Source organism: Cololabis saira, chromosome 6, assembly GCF_033807715.1.
Source record: "Cololabis saira isolate AMF1-May2022 chromosome 6, fColSai1.1, whole genome shotgun sequence".
In the NCBI taxonomy this organism is placed as follows: domain Eukaryota; kingdom Metazoa; phylum Chordata; class Actinopteri; order Beloniformes; family Belonidae; genus Cololabis; species Cololabis saira.
Genome location: NC_084592.1, coordinates 12,243,029 through 12,266,945, shown reverse-complemented (window position 1 = coordinate 12,266,945; position 23,917 = coordinate 12,243,029). Strand labels below are relative to the sequence as shown.

Sequence of the window (23,917 nt, the reverse complement as noted above, 5' to 3'; positions counted from 1 at the left end):
GAAGGTTTAGTTCACGAATAAACATTTATACAAGACTTACTTTTATAATTTAATTTAGTCATGTTTCATATATCTCTCTGGCAGTTGTAACTGTAGTAACTTAGCCAATTATGAGATCATTGTGCAGCTTTCAAAAGGTCCTCTCTGGTCCTTCAAGGTGACCCTCCATCCAACACCTAACACCTCACCCATTTCCCATGATCCTCGGAGTAGGATGATGGGAAATGGGACCCTCTGATTAGAACTTTAATCATGGACAAATTTCCACTGTGATCAGATGACACAAGCTGGGTGGTGACAGCTGATCCAGGGTCAGTCGTCTGAGGATTCAAGTGCTTGTGATGGCACGAGTAACCGCTCCCATCATACTTACTGTTCCTTATTGCAATATACAAAATACGGGAATCAATCAGGAGGAGTTAAAAGATCCTTTGAATAAGTAAAAGCACCAATACAGCAACATAAAAAGTTCAAACATTGTCCTCGGTTCTAAAGGTTGACGACACACCTTAAATGACCAGAAAAGCCAGACAAATGCACTCATTGGTTTTTCTGTTTTGTTTATTGTGTTGGTCTGTTCATATCTTTAAAGAGATTATATACACAAATCGGTAAAACAAAGAGTTATTGCAAAACAATTACACATTCAAAAAAGAAGAACCTGTGAAAAAGATGTTAACATAAGTGTGTTTCCTGTGAGCCCTTACTTCTGTGGATTTACCATTTTCTTTTTCCAATTTCACACTCTCTAAAGCTGAGAGAAGCATTACTTCACACGCTTACTTTAAGATCATTTTCCAGTTAAGAAAAAAAAAAACTGGTGGAGTGTATTAATAGCTACAGCAGATAAAATACAAAAAACAAGTATCCCAGGACTGACGAGGTTCAAAAACCAGGATCAGTGGTACAAAAGTTGCTCTCTCATGAAGTCTTATGTTAACTGAATGAAAGGCAAACAGTAAATTTTCCTATGTCTATCAAAATAAATGTAGATACTGTTATTCTGGAGTTGCTTTGATTAAAATAATTTATAACTAGATACGTAGCTGGCTTTAAGCTAGTTATTTGTAGAAAGATTTCCCAGATGACCCCTGTGCAGAAAGTGGAAATATAAAAGCTTTACCTCTTTTTTTGTTTCTTTTAAACAATCAATGAATTTGTAACCAAACAGCTTCACATTTCATTCCCCTCACTCACTCTAACGACCTGAAGTAAAGAACAGAAAACTGACAGCTGAAAACACAAGAAATGTCACTGCACGCCAGTGACTTTAAGAGCTGTGGTGCAATGATGAGGCGTCTTAAGGCTCACAGATCAGGGTTTCCACCACAAACTTGCTCTCGAAGTGGCGAATCTTGCGGCAGTTCATAGCTTCACGCTTTTGCATACCTGTAAGAAGACAACAGTCATTAGTGCATTAGTGGATGAAAGCATCTGGTGTCTCATCATGCTGCTGCAACAAAGCTTTTCTTTCAATGACATGAAGCAAGCTACGCTCAGAAACTGACCACCTTTTTTAGGGCCTTTTTAGGCACCTTTTTTTTCTCTCGACGAAATGAGGGCCTTTTTGCCCCCCTAAACGTGCCCCAAAAGTCATCAAATTCTGCACGCAAGCTAGGCCTGGCGAAATATTTTATATTTAATGGTTTGCATTAATGGGCGTGGCCTAATGGCTCAACAGCGCCCCCTAGAAAACTTCGTGCCTCAAGTCCCACAATACGGTTTGACATACATGCACGAAAATCAGTACACACCTGTATCATGTCGCAACTTAAAGAAAAGTCTCTTGGCGTCATGGCCAAAACCGAACAGGAAGTCGGCCATTTTGAATTAATCGCGTAATTATGGCACAATTTATGCCATTTCTTTGGCCGTTAATGCAGCCCGAACCGTAACGTGCACCCAGGTGTGTTATACATCAAAATGTGCGTCTCCATCCTGCGACGATGGGCATTACTTTTCTCAGTCAAAAGCGCTACCGTGGCGACGATAGACGCCAAAAAGCGCACCCCACCTTTCATCTGATTGGTCGACATTTGATAGTCCCTATTTTCTTCTATAACTTTTGAATGGTTTGACAGAGAGTCGTGGGTGGTGTCATCGGACTTCGTTTTGAGTCCTTGACGTTTATTGGTGGAAATTGCACGCGCGAGGGCCCGTTCATCGCTGCTTGCAGCTTTAATTTTTCTTGTGTTCTATCGCTCATATTTTTGTATCCAATCCCATGTGTGCTTGGTCACAGATCCACATAAATATAAATACCCAGAATTCTGTCTCTGCGCTGCAGCTTGAAGGTGTCTTTGCCACGGCACAGGTTGTAGATGAAGTAGCCGAGCTGGTCGACACGTTCCAGACGCTCAGTCACCACCATCTCCTCGTGGATCAGGTAAGACTGGGGCAGGTAAGTGCCGGCCTGGGGACACAAGAATACATTCATTTCTCTCATCACACATTTTGAAAATAAGCTAACATACATATACATATTATGTAAAATCCTTAGCAGGGAAGCCATCTTTACCTTGACGTTGATCAACAGCTCCAAAAAGTCTCTGGGAGGCATTACGATGGAGGTGTTGAGTGGGATGACGTAGCATGTGTCCAGATTCAGATCCAGGTAAGCAGTCAATCTCTGGGAATGAAGAATATTGGTGAGCAACTAGAAACAATAAACATTTGAAGGGAAAAAAATATCTCAGAATGTTTGATAAATGAAAGGCCTTATGCCATGACACTGCAGGAATTCAGTGAGTTACAACATTGTAGAAACAGAGTTTGAAATAGTGAGAAAAAGTGAAAATGATGGATAAATAGCCATGATTTTATATATATTTGTTTTATTAAATTGTGTATTATTCACTTTTATTTGAAAGCATACTGAACTGCACCTACTTTGTGATTTATGTGACCGTGTCATGACTATGACTCCTCTGTCTTAAGTTAATTAGGATAAAAGCTATTACTAAATGTTAATAATGTAATTCATCTCAAATGTCAATTAACAGCAGGTTTCAGAGTGGTAGTGATGATGGAAAGGGCTCATCAGGCTGTGGAGTTGGTTTCACAATGTCAGATAAGTTGTTTCTCAATCAGAGTTTTGGTCTTGAAGGACTCAGAGTGCTGCTTTGCTGTCCTGGTCGTAGTGGGAGTGTGGACTGTCTCACCCTCTGGAAGTCATGGACGATGTCAGCTGGGTCTCCGTCCTCAAAGTTAGGAACAGGCACGCTGATCATCTCCACCTCATCCTCCTCCAGCACCCGGATCCTCTCCTGCAGCTGCCGCAGGTGGAATCCTTCAGGGGCCTACGGGTCAGCCAAGACAAGTCATTAAATGTTATCATCATCATCATCATTATTATCATCATCAGTATAATTATCGTCAGAATTATGTTATAAAGTACAGAAGGTGTCTGAGCCAAAAATGAGCTTCATACTGAATAATTGTTAAATTGTATTCAGCTCCTGATGCTCATTTTAAGGGATTCAATGAGAAATGAATATAACCTGGAAAAATGTCTACCAACTGAAAAAAAAATATGCAAAATCCCTGGACATAGTTTTAAGACAAAGATACAAAACCTCTGCGGGGAAACGCATAATAAATGTAGAAATGTGTTTGACTAAACTGACTTTACTGAAAGTCTCCAACAGGTTGAGGCTAGTTTTTCCATTTGACATGATACATTTCAGAGTTCTTGTAACGTGTACTGCAGTAAAAATTTCAAAAGCAGTAGAGACTGGAGAGGATCACAAATGACCTAGTGAGAGTTTTAACAAACCTCGTCGTCCTCCCGAATCATATAGTCCTCCTCACGGTAGTTCACCCCACAGAAAAACACCTCGTCATCCTGCACAGAAGAGGGAACATAACGCTGGAGAATAAGGGAGAAAAAAGTGGGGAGAAAAAAGTGGGGGAAAAGTACTGACACCGATGGGTAATGCAAATAAGAAACGTCAATACTAATCACACTGGGTTGTGTTCCATCAAAGTGATTGAAAACATCTTTGTAAAAACGTAAAACTTTTCTGGAAGGTTTAAAACCTTGTTCTTCCGCCTTGGGTGTCTTACAATGTTGTGACATGTGCATTGCTCCAGGATTGAAAGGTGAACGCACGCACACTGCCTGTTGTATAACTTTATAGTGTGTAAAACTAGTTTTAGTTTTACCAGCGCAGCATATTTGTTTGTTTTTGGTACGTGATAACAAAATTATTAAATAAAACAGCAACTCAAGTAAACTCAGCAGCAACTTAGTGACTTCTCTGTAAAAAAGATCTTCCATGGCCTTTTTAGTTCACTATTCTATTATACATAAAATGTATACATTGCTGAAGGATTTCAGTTAGGCTGCTATAATTATTACAAACAGGAGAAGTCAATCTGCAGTGACTTATAACAGTTTTTCCTTTTTTCTTTTCTTTTGGTATAATAATGTGACAATTTGATCTCAGCTGTCTTTGTACTTATTTTTACTTTTTGTGCCTGATTTTTAACTACTAACCAAAACTAATCAGATTTGTATCATTCATTGTTTGTTTGTTATTTTAATTCCCTATAGTGGGTTTATTGTGAAGCCTGTGATGCAGCATCTACACAGGACTTTACTGGAGTGGAGCAATACATCTGATATCTCTGCATTAACCCCCTATGGGCCTTGACAGAACAAGAAGCCAATTTTATAAGATCTAGCTTGTCCTATCTTAACATTTCATTAGTCTTTTTACACCAGCTCTGATGTTTGTTTATTTCGCTGCTCTGTTTGATGAGGTAGTTTCCCACTACCGTGGACTCTCCTGCTCACCTCCAGCTCACTACTGCTCACCTCCAGGACGTAGTAGCGGTACAGGTAGGCTCCTGCGACCACCACTCCAGACAGCATGAGAGCCAGACCGAGACACATGCACCAGCACCAGGTTCGAGACTGGCGACGCACCAGCAGAGCCCCTTCGGCATCCTGCAGGACACAGAAGCAGATGACATCAGGTTTGATTGTTTCCACCCTATATTCAGAGATTCAGAAGATGTTCCTTTATGTTCAAATGCTCCAAGAGTCAGCACCATCCTTAATATAACATTTTACTTATTTTATATACTTCCCCCATCCATTGATAAGTCATCTCCCCAAGAAAAGCATTTCCCACTTGGACTTTCAACAACTTTACATGGCATATCTGGTGCTGGAGGTGCTTTTTATAAAAAACTATTTTATGAAGCTCAAAGCATCAAATTGTATCAGATAGTTTCCAGAATTGCTTCCTATGCTATTCATAAATTGAAATGCATTTTAAAAAGTGGGTTAAAATCAAATTCAGATTGAATGGAAAGTTACTAAAATTAAAACAAGTCATATCTGTCAGCATAGATCCTACCCTTTCCCCCCCATAGAAATAACTGCAATTTAACATAAATCTTACTGCTTCAACTGCTATTACTTCCTGTTTCACTATGTCTAAAAACAGACTATGTGGTTTCTGTTACAGAAACCCCACGTCATTTCTTATTTTTCATCACAACTTTCTCACAAGTTTCAGGCTGTTGAAATTTCTGGGAAGAAATTCTGCAAATAATTATTAAGTATTTGGGTAAAGTTGGGCCTAATAATGACTTTATTTGTGAATTTTTATAGACTAGGCTTGCTACTAGTAAAAAAATAGCTTAAAAAAACATACAAAAACCAACCAGATGAATTCTCATATTAATTAAAGAGATTAGAAGGAACCTGTTTGAGCGGGTCGAACTCGGTTGTGTGGCAGCGTTGGTTAAATAAATTGCAACAGTTATCTATTAAATGTGCCTTTATAATGGCCTACTAATAACTGCCATTTTCAAATCATACATTAACGTGCAAGTAAACAATTCAACCTGAGATAGTACTATCAGTTACTGTGTATGGCTTACTGTAGGAGGCCATGCAGGCATTAACCTCACCTGCTACACCCGTGTATCTCCCCATTTCTGACCACAAACTTATTGCGTTTAATCTCAATATCACACTATCCAAAAGTAAAGAGTCTCAGACCATCTCTTCTCTCAAATCAGCTATAGTAAAGCTAATTTTGATACAAGTTCACATAGCATAATTTTTGACAGAAAAGCCGCCCTTGGACTATCCATCACGCCCCTGGACTAGTGTAAATTATATTCTCTGGCCGCACTCGGCTCATTCAGCTTAAATCATTTATATCCAAACCATTCCCTCTCTCCTGTGGTGTACCCCAGGATTCAGTACTGGGACCTATCCTGTTTATTGTATACCTTCTCCGTCTTGGCAATATTTTCCGGAACTACGGCATAAATTGTCATTGCCACGCGGATGACACCCAGCTCTTCCTGCCCACCAAACCCATGCACTCCCTCTCACCCACTCTTTTTCTAATTGCCTACAGATAATAAGATTTTCCCATACCTTTGTCAAACTTAACAGTAATAAAACCAAGGTACCGCTCGTACGCACATAATCCACTCTCCCAAAGACAAATAATTTTCTATTTCTGCCAAAAACTCTTCTGTTTCTCCCTCTCCCCAGGTTAAGAGTCTGGGTGTCCTCCACAGCACTCGTCATTCCAGTCCCACATTAACAATTTCACTCACTCAGCTTACTTCCATCTACGTAATATCTGTCATCTGCACCCGTCTCTCACGCCCTACTCAACTGCTACTTTAGCCCGCGCGCTGGTTACATCCAATCTTGATTATTGTAATTCTCTTCTCTTTGGCTTAACTGAAAAGTCCCTTCAAAATATTCAACTGGTTCAAAACTGCTGCCCAAATTATTACCAGAACACCTTCCCTCAGTCATAATACCATAATAACTTCTATTGTGTTTTTTTTCTATATTTTGTCTTATATATGGTGCCCTGAAAGGTACCTATAATTAAAATGTATTATTACTATTGTAAAAAAAAAAAAAAAAAAAAAAAAAATGTTGGTACTACTTTAGTTGAAGTTTCAAACTAGCTAAACTAAAACAAAAAAACCTGCTGGCAAGCCTGTCACTAGGCCCCCAAAAAACAACATAATTTTTAAAAAGAAAGGCTATTAGCACAAAGTACTTTTTCGCTTTAAGGTGTTTCTTTCAAAAATGGACTGCTGCCATCCATTTGTGAGGCAAAGTCGGTCTCTTTGGGATAGTAATCATCTACATGTGTGAAGATGACATGCTGGAAATTGAAGCTGATGGTGCTACCACAATCGGTAAAATATTTGACCTATATTAAGATGATACACCTGTGGAGTAAAACAAAGTGTCTACTTCTTACACCAAACCTAGTCATACCCTAACATGTAAAAGGGGAAACAAAAAAAACAAAAACAAAACAAAAAAAAAAGAAACAGACACACAACATGATATATAATATACTATTTCTAGATCTGGTCTCAGAAGTTCCATTCACATTCTCCATAGAAAACACTGTCAAGTTCTTGTACAAGTATAAAATTCTTATTAGAACAAAAAATATATATATAAATAAATACAAAACGGACGAGGGAAATATTTCATTTTACGAGCGGAAGAGTAAGGTAAAACTGTAGATTTGAGCATTTTAAGTCCAATATAAGTAGTAATCTATAATTAAAAAGCTGATGGACTCTACAATAAACTCTTCTGTTTTAGTGGAGAACTCAAGTTTGTTTTTCACTCTCATCCTGGCCAAGCTTATTACAGTACCACACACTGCAGCTCAAGGACACAAACACTTCCTGCCGTTGTTCCTGCAGATTAAAAATGGCAGCACAAGCAGGAACAGCCACTATTGTTGGTAGGAAACTGCACACACAAGAACTAAACAACAAATGAGCTTCGAAAAGGTCACATCTTATTTCTGCTACAAAACTGACTTTAAAACCCTACTCTGTAACACGTTAGATAAGCATAAAAAAATACTCTCCAATGCAATTATACTTTTACAAGAAACATTCTACTGTAATTTTTATTTTTTCAATATTAAAAGATACACTGCATATCATGGTATTCATCCAATCTGACAAACACCACAATCTACGAAAATAATATTCGGTTATGTCAGTAGGGCTGATGTATCTAAAGAAAACCTTTGCAGTATTAATATTAAAACAGGGGACATTTTATGAAAAGAAACTGCAAACGTTTTTGGGAAACAGCAAGGCAGGAACTCAAAGAAACAGTTTGACTGTCCAGTTCCTCAAATGGAAGGCAATACGCTGAGTAAGACAAATGTTGAGACAAGAGGATGTTTGAGATCACACGAAAGCCAAATATGAGGGGGGGAAAGGCAGTTAGTTTTAACCATTTTTAAAAAATTTAAAGAGAAGGCAAAAGGAGTATGAGAAAGGAGCAAATACACTGTGTTAGAGGTTGTCAGTTTGACAGGGTGACTTTCTAACAGAAACAGACTTTCAAATAGAACTGCCAACCTTCGGTCACTACCAGAAAAAGGTTTAAAAATAAAAGAGGAACAGAAAGTAAAACAAGAAAAAAAAGAGGAAGCCTTGTCCTCAAAAACAGATTACAATATTAACCATCTGTGCTCTGGAGTTCTTGCAGCAAACCAGAAACTCAAGTCTTTTATTTTTATTCAGATAGATTTTAGAAGATTTGTTTGACCAATCATTTCTATAATAACTTATTGAGCTGCAGTAACTTTTCATAAACTACTGAAGGACATTCGCCTTCCTTTTTGTGTATTGTTTATTAAACTGCTTTTATTACGGTTTTTTTTTTCAGGACTACTTTAAAATAGGAGCTTTCATAAAATGAGAGGAACCAACTAAAAAGCAGGTGTAAGATGTTTGGTCGACAATCTGCTACCATACAGAAGTGGCTCCAGGAAAGGTTGTGTAGTGATTGCATTAATGACTGCGTTTACATGCAGTCAATAACCCTTTTAAAACCGGAATATTAGCAATAACCAGGTTTTGCTCGGCCATGTAAACACCAATAACCCCTTTGAATAACCCGAATTTGCTCATATTCCGGTTTTTAAAAACCCCAATATGACCCCTGGATTACTCCTTTTCTAACCCGAATATTCGGTCATGTAAACGCCTAACGGAATATCCCCATCAAAAGGAACAGGAATTTGTTTTCTGCGTATGTTCTTTTCGCAAGGAATCTTGGTCTTTTGAGTCCAGGAAGTTCTTATAAACACGGAGAAACGCAAGACCAGGAGTAAACTAATCACTTCATAAATGTAATGAAAGATATGAATATTTTGGCATTAGTAGATGGTAGAAAGAACAGCGATAGCGAGATTTACAAAAAAGGATTTGTACGAACGCCAGACCAGATCAAGCATCGCTGGAATACGCTGAAAAAAAGCATATTGCAGGGCCAAGAAACAAAATGGTACAAGCTGGTCGGATTATCCGCCGTGCCGCTGTTATTGTTGTTGTTTTGGATTTGGATAAAGGAAGAAGAAGCAGAAATGACGGGAATTGCGTCATGACGTTCTCCGTGCGTCGCTGGTTTGATGGAGATATCCCAAATGATTAATTACCATGTAATTATCAAGCATGGAAACAGATTATTCCCAATGTTTCAGTAACCGGAATATTGACCGTAGCCCGAATTTTGACTGCATGTAAACGTAGTCATTGTACAAACCCTTACCCCCTACATATATATTTAGAAGAACTTTAGGGCCCTGTCCAAATTGGCCCCGTTTCTAAATGTTAACCGTAAATAAATAAATAAATTAATATCAAATAAAAAACTTTAACCTGAAATAAATAAATCAATATTAAATAAAAACGTCAAACTGAAAATAAATAACTAAATATTTATTTAAAAAAAAACTTCAACCTGAAATAAATAAATATTAAATAAAAAAAACTTCAAACTGAAATAAATAAATAAACAAACAAATGTGAGTCACAAATAGTCATCAATTACTCATCAAAAGAATTTCCACCACCCCAATCCTCCCAAAAAAACTGAAAGCAGGTCAGCAGGTCTGAAAGCAGAAGTGAACATGCACGTGTGCCTTTTACAGATGAACACATCTGCATTTCCTGGATGCAAAGTCATCAATGAGGTCATCGTATGACAACTGCCATCTTTTTTTAAAGATTTTTTTGCGGTTCTAGTGGCCCTTAGTCAAGGTGTAGACAGGAAGGGGAGTAGAAGGAGAGAATGGGGACGACATGCAGCAAAGGGCCGCAGGCCGGTACTCGAATCTTCGACCGCTGCAGGAGGACTGTAGCCTCAGTACATGGGCCGCTTGCTTTAACCACTGAACCACCCAGCAGCCCAAAACTGCTTTCTGGGTTGCTGCTTATGATAGCCAAGCCACTTAAGCGTTCTTGTGCCATTGATGAGCGGAGGGAAGTCTTGGTGAGCTTGAGTTTTGAAAAGCTTCGCTCAGCTGTCTGGTTAGTGCTACTACTTCTACTAATATTAACAAAAACTACTCCTATTGCCATGTGCTGTTATTATTATTATTATACTTATTATAATGATAATTATTATTATCAATATTATTATTATCCATCCATTTTCAAAACCCGTTTTATCCCTTGCAGGGTCTCAGGCGTCTGCTGGAGCCTATCCCAGCTAATTACAGGCGAGAGGCATGGGTTATTATTAATTATTATAATTATTATTATATTATATTGTTGTTGTTGTGTATGATTATTATGCACAGACTACAGTGCTAAGAAAACACAATTCAACAACATAGCCACCTTCAAGTGAAGCACGAGTTTTCGTATGTTTCCTACATGCACCCGCCTCTGATTGGTCAGATGTAGAGTGCTGTCAATCATTGCGTGGTCAAAAGTGTATTTCCTCTCCTCCGCCTCACAGTAGTGCATATGCGCATCCATTGCGTTACCCTCCAAGGTGTAACTCAGTCCCCATTTACCCTCAAAGAGCCATTAAACCTGTTTGGCCTGGATGTGCCATAGAGGTCTTCCATTGTTTCTATTTCAGAAGATATTGAATATAATGGTGATTTTTAAAACTGTGACCAAATTCCAGAGATATCTATAGATTGTTAAAGTTGGTATACTGTACATGTCTGTAACAACAGGACAGTCAAATTAACGGATAATATAATTAATAAATAAGTAATAGTAAAAACGTTTAGTGGCATGACAGGATGTCGTGTGACCAATTTGAAATAGTATTTTTTATTATAGTCAGAAATAGCTTTTTCTTACTTTGACATTTTACTTTGTAAGATGTATAAAACTGTGTGTCAGGACCATCCTGAAAGTTCTTCTGGAACTCATGAAGTGACTTTCTTGTTTTACAAGGGTTTCATAAAAGCTTCAATGACAAGACCCAACAGGCCTTGAGACGAAACATTTCACAACTCCAGCGCTGACACTCCCCCATTATCACACTCTACTGACTACACACTGAACTATGCAGACGCCCTACACAAAAGGAACTAAATGTACAGTCAGAAAAGAGCTTATGAAAGAGGCTCCAAAAGAACTTTCAACAGGGGGTGCAAGGATGGATACTCAGTTCAGTACATTAATATCATCATATTATATATACTGTATATTTGAAAGGACTAGACCTCCTTTCCCTCCTTTCTTGTTTGCAGTCCTATCTGACAGTTTGAAGACATCTATCAATTACTTGCAGAAACACTGGCAGAGCTTGTGATTAAGCACATGTAATTGCATTGAATACTGAAAAGGTGTTTAAATGAAATGACTTTGGAAATCGATTAACTACCACTTATTCAATTTAAGATCCCAGGGGGCCAGGACTCCCTCTCCCCAGCCACCATGTCTAGTCACTTGTACCTGCAGCCGTGTTCTTTCAGTCCCTACCCAGTCTACAACCTTAGCTGCCCGTCGATCTCCAATTCCAACCCCCACATCTATCTCAGCGGGAACTCTTTTGAGTCAAGGTCATCATGGCTAAATAAATAAACTTTAAATGTTCCATTATTGACTCTTGAATTACAGAGATCAATCTTTTGATTTGTACCCTCTCTTTGGTCGGATCTATTCAGTGGTTAGTTATCTGCTGCTGTGTGTGCAGCACTATACACAGCCATCTGTCGCTCAGTAAAGAATATGAAAACATAGCAGTCTTGCATCAACATCCTCTTGCAAATTATTTGCAAAACGTAATATTGCAATATTTTTCAGTACATCTATTTTATCAGAAATAGATATTTCAGTATTTATATTGATCCTTTCAGCATTTATAGTGTTTCTGGCACGTAATTAAGTTATTTAGTGTTTATAATGCCTCTTTTGCTGTCACACCGCTTGTTAAAGTGCTATTTTGCGCTTCCTCTTCTCTTCCGCATGGTTTGTTCTTCCAATAAATTTCTTAAGAGGATCAACCTGCAGTACCCTGAGCATCAGTCCACCTGACAACAGCTTGAGTTTCTGTTTCTGTGGAGACAGGTGAGTATCAGTAACCAGATTAGGTTTAACTTCAGTTGCACTGAGGAATGAAACTCCATCCTTTCCTTTGAAGTGTATGCCGTCTGAAGATGGCCAGTGGTTTAAGTTAATCGAGACAAAGAGGTTGAGAGGTATACTGTCCAAGAAACTGGAATCAGCATTTCAGCAACATTTAAAGAAGTCGTAATCCACAATGATACTGTAAAAGATCTTAAAGTTTTCTGCTGATACAAATCCTATTAACTTCCCCATAAAATGCATTGCGATTAGTTTAAGGGAATTACAGTTTAATCCAGGCCCTCAATCACAAAATGATTTGATTCAAAAAAGTTAGGAACATACATTAATATTCTGAAAGAATATAAAAAGATATCTGTTACATCCTGATGAATATACCACCTAATGATCACATTGCATGTCAGCTGTAACTATCACCATTATGAGGGGAAGTTGTTCATGTGGATGTGAACTAGGGGAAGACTGTCCGGGGCTCAAGACAACATATCTGCCTGTTTGGTTAATCGCCCCTTTGAGTTTTAGTGATTGGTGGTGCTCTGCGGGAGGCTGCTAAAGCTCTCTGGGTGAGTCCTTATCTGACTGATTACCACTGTAATCCTTTTCAAGGAATTCACATGCCCAAGACGGCAATCAGAACACACAGGTAAAGACCTGTGTGAGTAACCAAGACAAGCTTTGGTCCATAATCTAAATCTGTGATTAAGTCTACCCATGTGTATGAAGGTAGCAATTGCTAAAATGTAATTATCATCTGCTTCTTCTTAAAACAGGTGGAAGCCCTTTATTCAAGTATTGTCTTCCTCAGAAAAAAAAAGTAACTGATGACGTATACCATTACGTGTATAAAGACAATGGTAGCTGATAGATAGGCCTCAGCATGTGGGGCTGTGGTCAGTATCACAGAACCATCACAGGACTGTCCAGTGTCCACTTCTGCTCACACTCTTCACCTCGTATTTTTAGCACAACCAAGTTAAATCACTGATAGTAGTTCTGTGATGTAACTCACGGGCAGATTAAGGGTTGACCTTGAGGTTTGAATAGTTCCAACACCAGGAATACTTAAGAGTACAAATGAACCACAGTAGTCATGAACTCTACTCCTGCATATCAGCAGCTAACTTGTAAAGACTTTAAAAAAAGATGGCAGTGACTAAATGGAGACGCCTGTGCAAACCTGTGATGGAAATATTAGCCTTGGCCTGGGTACAGAGTCTGTAAACTCATATTTTGTTCCTGAAAGATTAGCCCTGGATTAGCTAAATTGGAGCCAAGGCTTCGCAGGTCACAGTCGAAGCCTTGTGGCAGAGGGAAACGTCCTAGTCAAACCATCTCATTTACTACAGGCTGAGATTAAATTCATTACCTTTTTATTAGTTTCATTTCATATGGCATAACTTCAGATCTACCGTGTCACAGAACTTCACATCCAATGGTACATAAGTAGTAATTTTGAAGTTACAGCACCACGTAACTTCACACCTACAAATAGCTACCTAGAACTAGATTTAAAGTTAAAACTTTGGGTATCGTGCCCAGTTGCTCCATTATCTGAGGTAAACTCACAAGGCTAATGGCAACTACCTTAGCCCACGGTAGCTAACCTATCTGAGGCAAAGGCTGTGCTGCAAGGTAATGCTAACCCAGTTAAAAGCTTTGTTTTACCTTAAAACAATGAGGCTTTTTTGCACTAGTACCTACTCGAATCAGCTCAACTCTACTCTGTTTTAAAGGGGTTTCCACTAGGTGATATCACCAGTTAGTACCTTGTTTTTCCACAACTACTTGTCCAGGGCCTCCAACCGAGCTGAGTCGGGCTGTAAATGCAGCGTCACCAGGCTGCAGGCCTTTGACTGGCCAGAGACTAACAACTCACAACTCCTTCACACCCGCCATATTTAAAACCCTATTTACTTTACAACAAATTTTTTGTATGGCAAAAAATGCCAAGCAAACCTAATTCCTCATGCAATGAGAATTTCCACCTGTTTCTCTGCCTCTTGGCTGACAACCGCACCCAGAGGGAGCTCGATAGGCCAACGCGGAACGAGGCCCCAACCACGTTGAGGTGGTACTAAACTAAAACTAAACTAAATGGAAAACCACCGAGACCAAGTTGAGTCAAAAACTGTGTAATGGAAAAGGGGCACAAGTGCAGATATCCTCGATGATCGGAAGGGCTGTTAAGTTGGCAGCTTAATCAAAAGCAGACATTTCTCGGTTTTGTTTCAGTCGGAAAAATCATCAGACAGAACCAAGAGACATTTATGTAAATGAGGGACAGAAGGTCACTGAACAAAAAGCTCTCCATTATAGACAACCCATGAGAAATTCTGAATGAGCCATCAGATACAGTAACAAGCAAATAACTGGACTGCATTTAGATGGGGCTTTTCTGGTCTTGCTGACAATTCAAATTGCTTTTCCACTACAAATTACATTGACACATCACTCTTAGTCTATAAAGATGTATGAAGTTTCATCTAATGAGTGTCTGTGGTGTTTTTTTCTATCATGCTACATACACAATCGCACGCTGATGAATGCATTAGAGGCAACGTAGGATTCAGTGTCTTGCCCAAAGACACTTCAACATGTTGACTACAAGGTCAGGAATCATATGCAGCACTTGAACTGAATATTTGTATAAAAATAATGCTTCACTCCCCCACACCCACATCATTAACAGGGTCACACCTACAACCAGAGATGCATCCGTATTTATCTGCTCCTATTTTAATATTCCGGTGTCTATAACTGCACATCATCTTTTTTAGATCAGGAGTCTCAAGAAAGACGGAACAGCCATGAACCTCTTCAAATCACAATCATTTAAGAGATACATAATGGCAAGCTAATCATAGCCAGAAAGAAAACAAAATATATTTCAAAAGTCATTAATCATGATAAAACAACAAAGACTGCTTGTATACATAGATTCAATGTTGTGGTTTTTCTTACTTCATATCATTAAGACATTAACGCTCTGCGCTTTTTAGGCTGCCGATTAGATTGGATTAGGCTAAAGACTTTAAGACTAAAAACAGTACATCTAATGGGCAATTGCCTTTTCTTTTTTGGATTTAAAGGCTACATTTTTAACTTAGCTGGTAATGGGGTGTCTTTTCTTGTTACAAGCACCAGTTAATCTTACTAACAATACTTGCAACTTTCAATCAAGTAATGACGGCCATTTGAACTAAAAAAGGCTATTTTAAATCATAAGTAATTATTGAAAGAGACACAACACACATGGATATAAAGATTGAACATAACATGACTTTCACAATACCCATTTATCTTGCCATCACCATTTTTACTGATGACGTTCTATAACTGATATTGCTCAGAGTTGCCAGAATGAAAGCAACCATTTCATTGATGTTTCCAACAGAGTACATTTCTATAACATACATAGCCCAGAACTCATCGTTTCAGTAGTTTCTGTGAGTGGGTTGATAAAGCTCGAGTATATCTTGTTTGAAATCAGAGATCATCTCATCAAACTATGTTAGAAAGCCCTTTTGCAAGTATAATATAGTTAAGCAATCAGACACCATGAATTTAAATATTTTAACATAACTAAAGCATCATTAAAATCATTAATGGACCACTCACTTTTGGATATCTGCAAACACACTTGATTTGATTATATTCATTGTTATTCAGCCAAGGGAATTGGAGGACCTCCCCTGAGGGGAACATGCTCTCTTTCTGTCTCTTTAATATGATTAAGTGCCCTTAATGTTGTCATATGTTCACTGACAGAGACAAACCCATCAGCAAATATGTTAGCTTTAAATTTTAAACTAAATCAGACCACTAAACTTAGGACATAAAATGGAACTGCTCATTCACTCCCACAGATGTTAGTCTAATTATTTTCTCAATTTGAGGGGCCACATCTTATATTTATATAAAGAACTTGTGGACATGAAGTCATTTTGTACTAGAGTTGATATTAAAAAAAAACAATGTGTTTTATTGTTCATTTATAAATAGACATGGATAGATTCACTACTAACCCAAAAACATTCTGGCTTAATTCAATAAGGATTAAAGAACGTTTCCATCATGAAAAGCATGATTACCTGTTGTTTTAATTGTAACAACACATGATAAAGAATAAGAACATACTCGTAACAAAATCATGGTGCCCATTTAAGCTGATAATGGTTCAAGTAAGAAACTTCGATGAGTTGGGGACTGTTTTGCAAATAAAACCCAGACCGTATGAGTCGAACGTATGTATTCATATAAAGTTAATTAGTAAAATCCACCCGGCCCCACATTCCTGTATGGTATTTCAGTGTGCAAGCTTTCTCTTATAACCAACAATGGGGGACTCTGACCAATCTGTCCCACTCTCAGCCACTGCTGGAGCACCTCTGAGGAAAAAAGGTGTGGAAACTGATCTTTAATGACCTCCATCCACAACTCATCATCATGTAAGAGAGCAGTCTGAATGTAAAGCTGTAACAGAACAAGGAGGATTCAAACGCTGCAGCTGCTCAGAGAATCGGCTCAGCCACCAATGTTATCTTTGCTGCACGAGGCTCACACCGCAGCAGCACCTCGGCTGTCGTGTGAACCTACAGAAAGATAAGCTCAGATGCGTCTTGGTGTTAACCTTAAGATAACCCAGCTGGTGGTTATTTATAGCATGTGACTTCTGTGCAGAAAACATCCTCAGAATGAGTTTACTCTGAAAGTCACTGTTATGGCTGTCTTTATTAGGTATCTTTATGTCAAATGCACAAACCAATGTGGCTGCAAGTCTGAGAATAGCAACACTGAGTTGGGCTTGATCAGCAAATAAGCAAATATTGAAAAGACGATCAAGAAGAAAGCAGGTTGGTAGGTTAATTTAAAATAAGACTTTAAATGCTGGTAAGTTCTGGTAGTAAACTGGTGAGTTCCCTTTTATGTAACATTTTAGACAAAGTGATGCCTTGACTATTAACAGATAATAAACATGGATTCGATACTTGCACATAATTTCCAGATTAACAGACTTCTCTACGGGCTGTTACTCTGGGGCACTTGTAATTCAAATTATGATCAAAATACTTTCATTAACTGACTAAGATCTTAGTTACTAAACCCATCTTATTTTAAAAGACCCCTTTGATCTCATAAGTACTTTAATCAGTGAGCGATTGTGTTGCTTGACCCTGAATATATAATAACTTTATAAAATACTGCAGCAGTAATGAATGCAGCCTCTGAAGTGTTTTTCTTATTTCTTTTGCAAGGTTGTGCTTGTTCAATAAGAGTGTATCCAAGGTAACCGCTGGTGCTAAAGCTTACAGATCGCCTCCAAAATCATCAGATGAAGAAGAGAGGCTGGCACTTCAATCAAAGACTTTGTACCTCAGAGTGAAAATCTATCAGAAATGTGCTTTATATTCAAACTTGTTTTAAAATAATCACCAGGAACCTATTATGGTGAGAAATGGGTTTCTTTTAATAGTAAGGTTTGACTGTCAACTTATACTATCTGTAGGATAATTAATATAAATAAGAGGACTGCACAGCGAAAGTCCCTTATTCAGTAAAAAGATGCAGCAAAATTAACATTTATGATGATGTAACTATAGTCAATGCCTCTTGGTATGTGCTGCTGTTGGGGGTCATTAGGCAACCCTTACCTCATGGTAACACAAGGATCCAGATGTGTTATCAAACCATAAGAAAACCTCCCACCTTTTTCAAAGTTTGACTCTTCTGCATAAATTCCCTGCATCAATTTTCAAAAGGCTAAACAAGTCACCCAAAGCCCAGTCTGTCAGTTACTACTCAGTTAGTTTATGAGATTCAATCAGATGAAAAATAAGAAAAAATGCCAATCTTAATATTTAAGCACAGCTCAAAGCTCAGGCTAGCATCTCCCTGAATGTGGCCTGTGATGAGCTTTCAAACAGTCACGGTGGAGCCGAACAGGAAAACGACTACTTCCTGTTGAACAAGAAGCTCTAACAAACGCTTTGTTCTTGAGGTATTTCATTGCCTGGTGGGTTCATTGCTGCAAGAAGCCCTCATATAGCAGCAGCTCATTAGATATATTCATATGATAAATCTGCTAAGTGTTTTGGAACCAAGCTGAAGCTGATTGGAGCTCGTTTGTTGATTATTTATCTGAGAAAAAAGCACTAACAAAATAATCAGACAAATAAAAGACAGTCCCGGTTAACAGGGTCTACAAATATATATATCATAATTAGGGCTGTTCGATTAATCGATTTTAAATCGTAATCGTGATTATGTAATTAGAACGATGTTAAAACGTGAAACTCGTCAAATCGATTTTTCACTTTTTTTTTTTTTTTACCTTGTCTGCACACATATTAATGATTGATACCATATTAATGATTGATGGAAATACCTCTCAATACCTGCGACAAGTGCCCCATCGGAGAGGCTCTTTAGTGTAGGAGGGGGCGTTGTAACATGCCACCGGGCATCCCTCAAGCCAGATGCGGTAGACCGGCTCGTGTTCCTTGCAAAAAACTTGCAAATGTGAATAGCAAATGTAATGACTGACATTACACACCTCTACCTCCTTCATGGGTTGCATTATTATTTAGCATGCAAAGACCCAGTTTAGTTTAATTAGAAAATGTCTTGTTTTATTTAATTGGAAATATAACTTACTGTATGTTTGCAAGTGCTGATTTGCTGATTTTTTTTTTCAGAGATAAAACTTTATATTTTATTATATTTTTATTTAGTACTTTATAACTTTTTTTCAACTTATTTTACAGGGTTTTGCACTTTATTCATTCATTTTTGGTTTAATAAGAGCAAAGTTTGCACTTAAAGCCCAATGGGGCAAATGTTCAATAAAAAAACAGCATATTTGAAATCATTTCTTTGCCTTTTGTCAATTCACAAAATAATCGTAATCGAAAATCGGATTTTGAGAGAAAAAAAATCAAAAATCAAAATCGAACAGCCCTAATCATAATGATTAATGACAATAGCAAATAATGTCAGAAAGATTGCAACATACTTCATCAATGTTTTTAAAAATAAATAAAATAATTTATTGTCTTTGGTGGAAGTAAAAAGAGCTTCTTGTAAATCTAACAGAAATAGAGTTTAACAGCTGGGAAAGCAGACCAGAAGTTATAAGACAAGATGAAAATGAGAATAAGGGTGAAATGAAAGTCGAGACAACCAGTGAGAGGATTCTGACTGTATAAGACTGTTTCTCCACCTCAGTTCATCAGAAAGTTTGAACTTATAATATAATATAATATATATAATATGACGGTAACAAAAGGAAACAAGAGATTGCTTACACGTCTGATACTAACAAACTACTAAAACCCTCTTCAATATTAGCTTATTCCTTTTTTTTTTAATCAAATATTTACTTGAAGTGGTGGCGATAAGGTCAAATAATTAAGCTTGTCACTTTGTCTAGCAAAACATTCAGGGCTTGCAGGTTCCTGTTTAAAGCAGCAGCTGAACCAGATGGGCAGCTTCCTGCCTTGGGAATTAAAGCAACAGGAACATTTCCATGAAGGCAAAGCATATGAGGGTGTGACGAACCCACACCAGACTAGATGAGAAGATGTCCGCTGTGATGAACAGATAAGAGCTACAATTTAACTGAGTAGAGTTGACAAAAATGGGGGAGGGGAAAAAAAAAAACTAAAGATGCACACTCGGGGGAGTCCACTTGTTTGAATGCAAATGCAATGTTTATTATTCAATATTTATTTTCTGGAATAAATAAATCAAATACCTATAGTTGTATGCAGTTGATTATAGTTCTTGTAAGGAAAATAAACACTAAATGGCCCAAAATCAAATGAGGAAATTAAAAAGAGGGAAAGAGAAAGGAAATTGCAATTGGTGGAGTATCAGCTCTGAATATTCAAGTTTTTACAACTATAGGATCCAAGCAGTGCCTGGTGTCCATCCAGAATCTAAACTGTATAAATGCAATGATGAACTAAGAAAGAGAAACCGTGTTTTTCATAATAGGTCCCCTTTAAGATTCATAAGACACACACACACAACAAGCAGTCAAATAAAAGTGAATCTGCATTTTATGACAGCAAATCAAATAAGAACAGCAATGATGTTTAAACTGTATGCACTTAACTCACAAACTGCTCTGAAAGGCTTAGCAGGGGATTTTAAAGGATTCAGGGTTTTTTTTTTTTAAAGTAATTAATGATGCTCTACAGAAGACACAACAACCTCTCCTCAATGTCCCAAAAAACCCCCCCAAAGTGCATGCTGTGTTTGCACTTCAATCCTCACATGGAAAACATTAAGCTCTGATTATAAAGATAAGACTCAGTCAGACTGAAACAGAAACCAGGCAGATGGTCATTGTGCTGTGCTGCACAAAAATCACATCGTATGAAAGCACAGAAACCCAGCAATACTGTGTAGAAACTAGAGAGATATACAGTACTTTGTGGTTTTGAATCTGGCTTAGTATCTCCATCTTGTACAAAACACATTTTTAATGTAAATGTTCCCACACTTCATCTGTATCAAGATAAGATTGCACTGAGGACGCCTCGCTCTCAAATTGCAAACACAGCTAAAACTTCCTCCGTCTTCCTGAAACATAAAAGTTTATTTCATAACAGGGTGGGGACACAGCTGACAACGAGATGAGCGTATACTCAACCTCACACAACAGTCTTCATTTGAAACCCCTGCTCAGCTCTCAGAGACAGAGGGAAGTCTAAATAACAACTTGGAAAACCCTCGAGTAACTTCTCCAGGATTTCTACAGGTTCACAGAAACGAAAACTCCTCTGAGTGAGAAATGACCACACTTTTTTCAAGAGGTCCAGAAGTCCAGTTACCAAATGCAGCAGAAATACCCACGGACTTGACAGTGGTAACAGGTATTCCCCTCAATCTAAGGGCTACGCACTTTTCTTTTACAGACCAGATAACTCGAGGTAATGTAACTTCTCTATTTATTGTATATTTAGTTGCTAGAAAAATTCCCTATAGTTTGGCACTTGATAAACTAAAATAAAAATAATTACGGTCCTCCCAGCCGTGTGAACCGTAGATCTTAAAATGACAATGGTCTTGAGCACTTTATTTTTTTGTAAAAGTAAACTTCATTTTTAAAGATAGATTTTTCACTGCACAGGTTTCCTACACATTTTTCAAGGTCAAATTCAAGCACTTTCAAGAGCCATTTTCAAAATCTTCAAGCACCATATCGCTGGGGTAAAATATCTACAGGAATATATATATACATATACACTCATAATTATTTTTTCTGTTTTTTAATCACAATTACGTACATTGTATCGTACTGTAAACATCTAGTTATGTTTCATCTTACTGATTTGATTTCTCCTTGTCATAACTAAACTACACAGTCTGACCCCAATTTTGTGAAAGACACAGAGTTATAATTTCAAGCACTTTCAATCACTTAAACTAAAATTCAAGCACTTTCAAGGATTTCAAGCACCTGTAGGAAACCTGTCTCCAGGATTTCTACAGGTTCACAGAAACAAAAACTCCTCTGAGTGAGAAATGACCACACTTTTTTCAAGAGGTCCAGAAGTCAGATACAGTTACCAAACGCAGCAGAAATTGACAGTGGTAATGGGTATTCCCCCCAATCTAAGGACTACGCACTTTTCTTTTACAGACTAGATAACATGAGGTAATGTTACTTCTCTATTTATTGTATATTTAGTTGCTAGAAAAATGGCATATAGTTTGGCACTTCATAAACCATAATAAAATAACAACAGTCCTCCCAGCCCTGTAGCTCCGAACATGACAATGGTCTTGAGCACTTTATTTTTTTGTAAAAGTAAACTTCATTTTTAAAGATCGATTTTTCACTGCAAATTACACAGATCACATTGCGAGAGACGAGAAACATTAAAGAAGGCGAGTAACTCTGCAAACTATATCTGAGCATTTAACTTGGGATCAACAACAATAAGGGGGGGTTCAGGAAGTAGCGCTTACCAAACCCTTAAGCCTGATTTATGGTTCTGCGTTAAATCGACGCAGAACCTACGCCGTAAGGTGCGCGTCGCCGCGTAGGCCTACGGCGTAGGCTCTGCGTTGGTGCAACGCGGAACCATAAATCAGCCTTTAATTCAGACATTACGAAACTATAACAGGCTTATACTCGACAACTGCGTCAAAGTTACACAAAGTTTACCGACCAACCACAGGAACATGACACCGCTATTATATATGTGTCGAGGGCTGAAACAACCAGCGTTTCTTTCTCCGGCTGGTCCAGGTCAGACATTTTAACCGCTCACCCTTTCGTCGGCGGGGATCAGAGTTTCCGCGTCTTTCTTCACATCCTTCTGGGCCAGAGCCGCATTAAACGACACCTTCACCATCCTGAAACACGGGCCGACACAGCAACTTCGAGCGGGGGAAAGACGAACTAAAGAGCTGTATAAACAACAAACAGACGGACAGAAGTCGCTCCGCTGGGAAGAGCTAGGTCTCCACCGACGGCCAAGTCTCTTCTGTTGTGAAAACAGTCGGGTCAGGTAAGGTGGGGAGGACACGTGGGGCGGCTTCCGCCGGAAACTGCCAAAATAAAAGCACAATTATGCTGCGTTCCATTTACCACGGAACTCGGAACTCGGGACTGGGATTGACGTCACAGCCGAGTTATCAGCGTTCCAGTTACAAAGTAGGTAAACAAGTTTGTAGTTCGCATATACCACATGAAAAATGTAAATTACACTATAGCAGCATATATATGCCGAACAATACTTGTATACGACTGATTTAGTGTGACCAAAACTAGAAAGAAGTGCTACGAATTTTTACAGAGCTCTCTTCTACTGTTTATAACCGGGGCAGCCATCTTGGAATGGTAACTCGGGGGTGGTGAAGACTCTCCCACTTTCCCAGTGGGAAATCCCACTTCGAGGGGCGTTCCAGTTGAAAATTCCGACTGAGAACTGGGAAATCCCCACTTCCGAGGACAAATGGAACGCGGCATTACAACAACGTTTCTACAAACCAGTACTATCATCTTTTTTTTGTCATTTACTTTTTATTGTTTTTTTTTTTCCAACTTTGTTTATTAGGATTTCACCATGGGTGCAGATCCCGGGGGGGACGGGGGGGACATGTCCCCCCCAATTTCTGAAAAACATGAATTGTCCCCCCCAATAAAAATACCCTAAATTATTCAAAATTGAAAAAATGTTTTTTTTTTTTAGTCTGAATTAATATTTTAAAAATTTTTGACTGGCTCAACAATGACTTTTTGTCAGCGTTCTGTTTACATTCGTACCTGCCCGGGCCGTAGCCAACATGTGGCTCACTTCTCCGCTGTTTTCCTACCTCCCCCCGGTCGTATGCGTCTGTTTTCAACTAAGCCTTTTCAATAATCAATTGGTGGATCAATGGACCAATTTATGGCATGGTATGAGTTGCATATTGGCAAAAAATTTAAAATTAAAATCATGTTGGTGTCCCCCCCAATCCTGACATTGGATCTTCAGCCCTGGATTTCACAGGTGAGATGATACAATTTCACAGCTGGTACTTACAGTGGTCT

The 23,917-nt window shown here is 38.4% G+C and overlaps 1 protein-coding gene across 2 annotated transcripts; it reads right to left on the bottom strand.

Annotated features, from left to right (window-relative positions):
- Positions 1–543: 543 nt before the first annotated feature.
- Positions 544–22,896, bottom strand: LOC133445819 (integral membrane protein 2B-like). Of its 2 annotated transcripts, none has more exons than XM_061723289.1 (7): positions 22,653–22,896; positions 4,799–4,951; positions 3,776–3,844; positions 3,162–3,299; positions 2,519–2,629; positions 2,263–2,413; positions 544–1,389 (listed from the first exon to the last, which is right to left on the bottom strand). In XM_061723289.1, exons 1-7 carry the CDS (start codon positions 22,734–22,736, stop codon positions 1,301–1,303), a joined length of 795 nt encoding a protein of 264 aa, XP_061579273.1. In that variant the 5' UTR covers positions 22,737–22,896; the 3' UTR covers positions 544–1,300. The 2 variants fall into 2 exon arrangements, with proteins under 2 accessions (XP_061579273.1, XP_061579274.1); XM_061723290.1 differs by having other exon boundaries at positions 4,820–4,951; positions 22,653–22,895.
- Between the last annotated feature and the right edge of the window lie 1,021 nt (positions 22,897–23,917).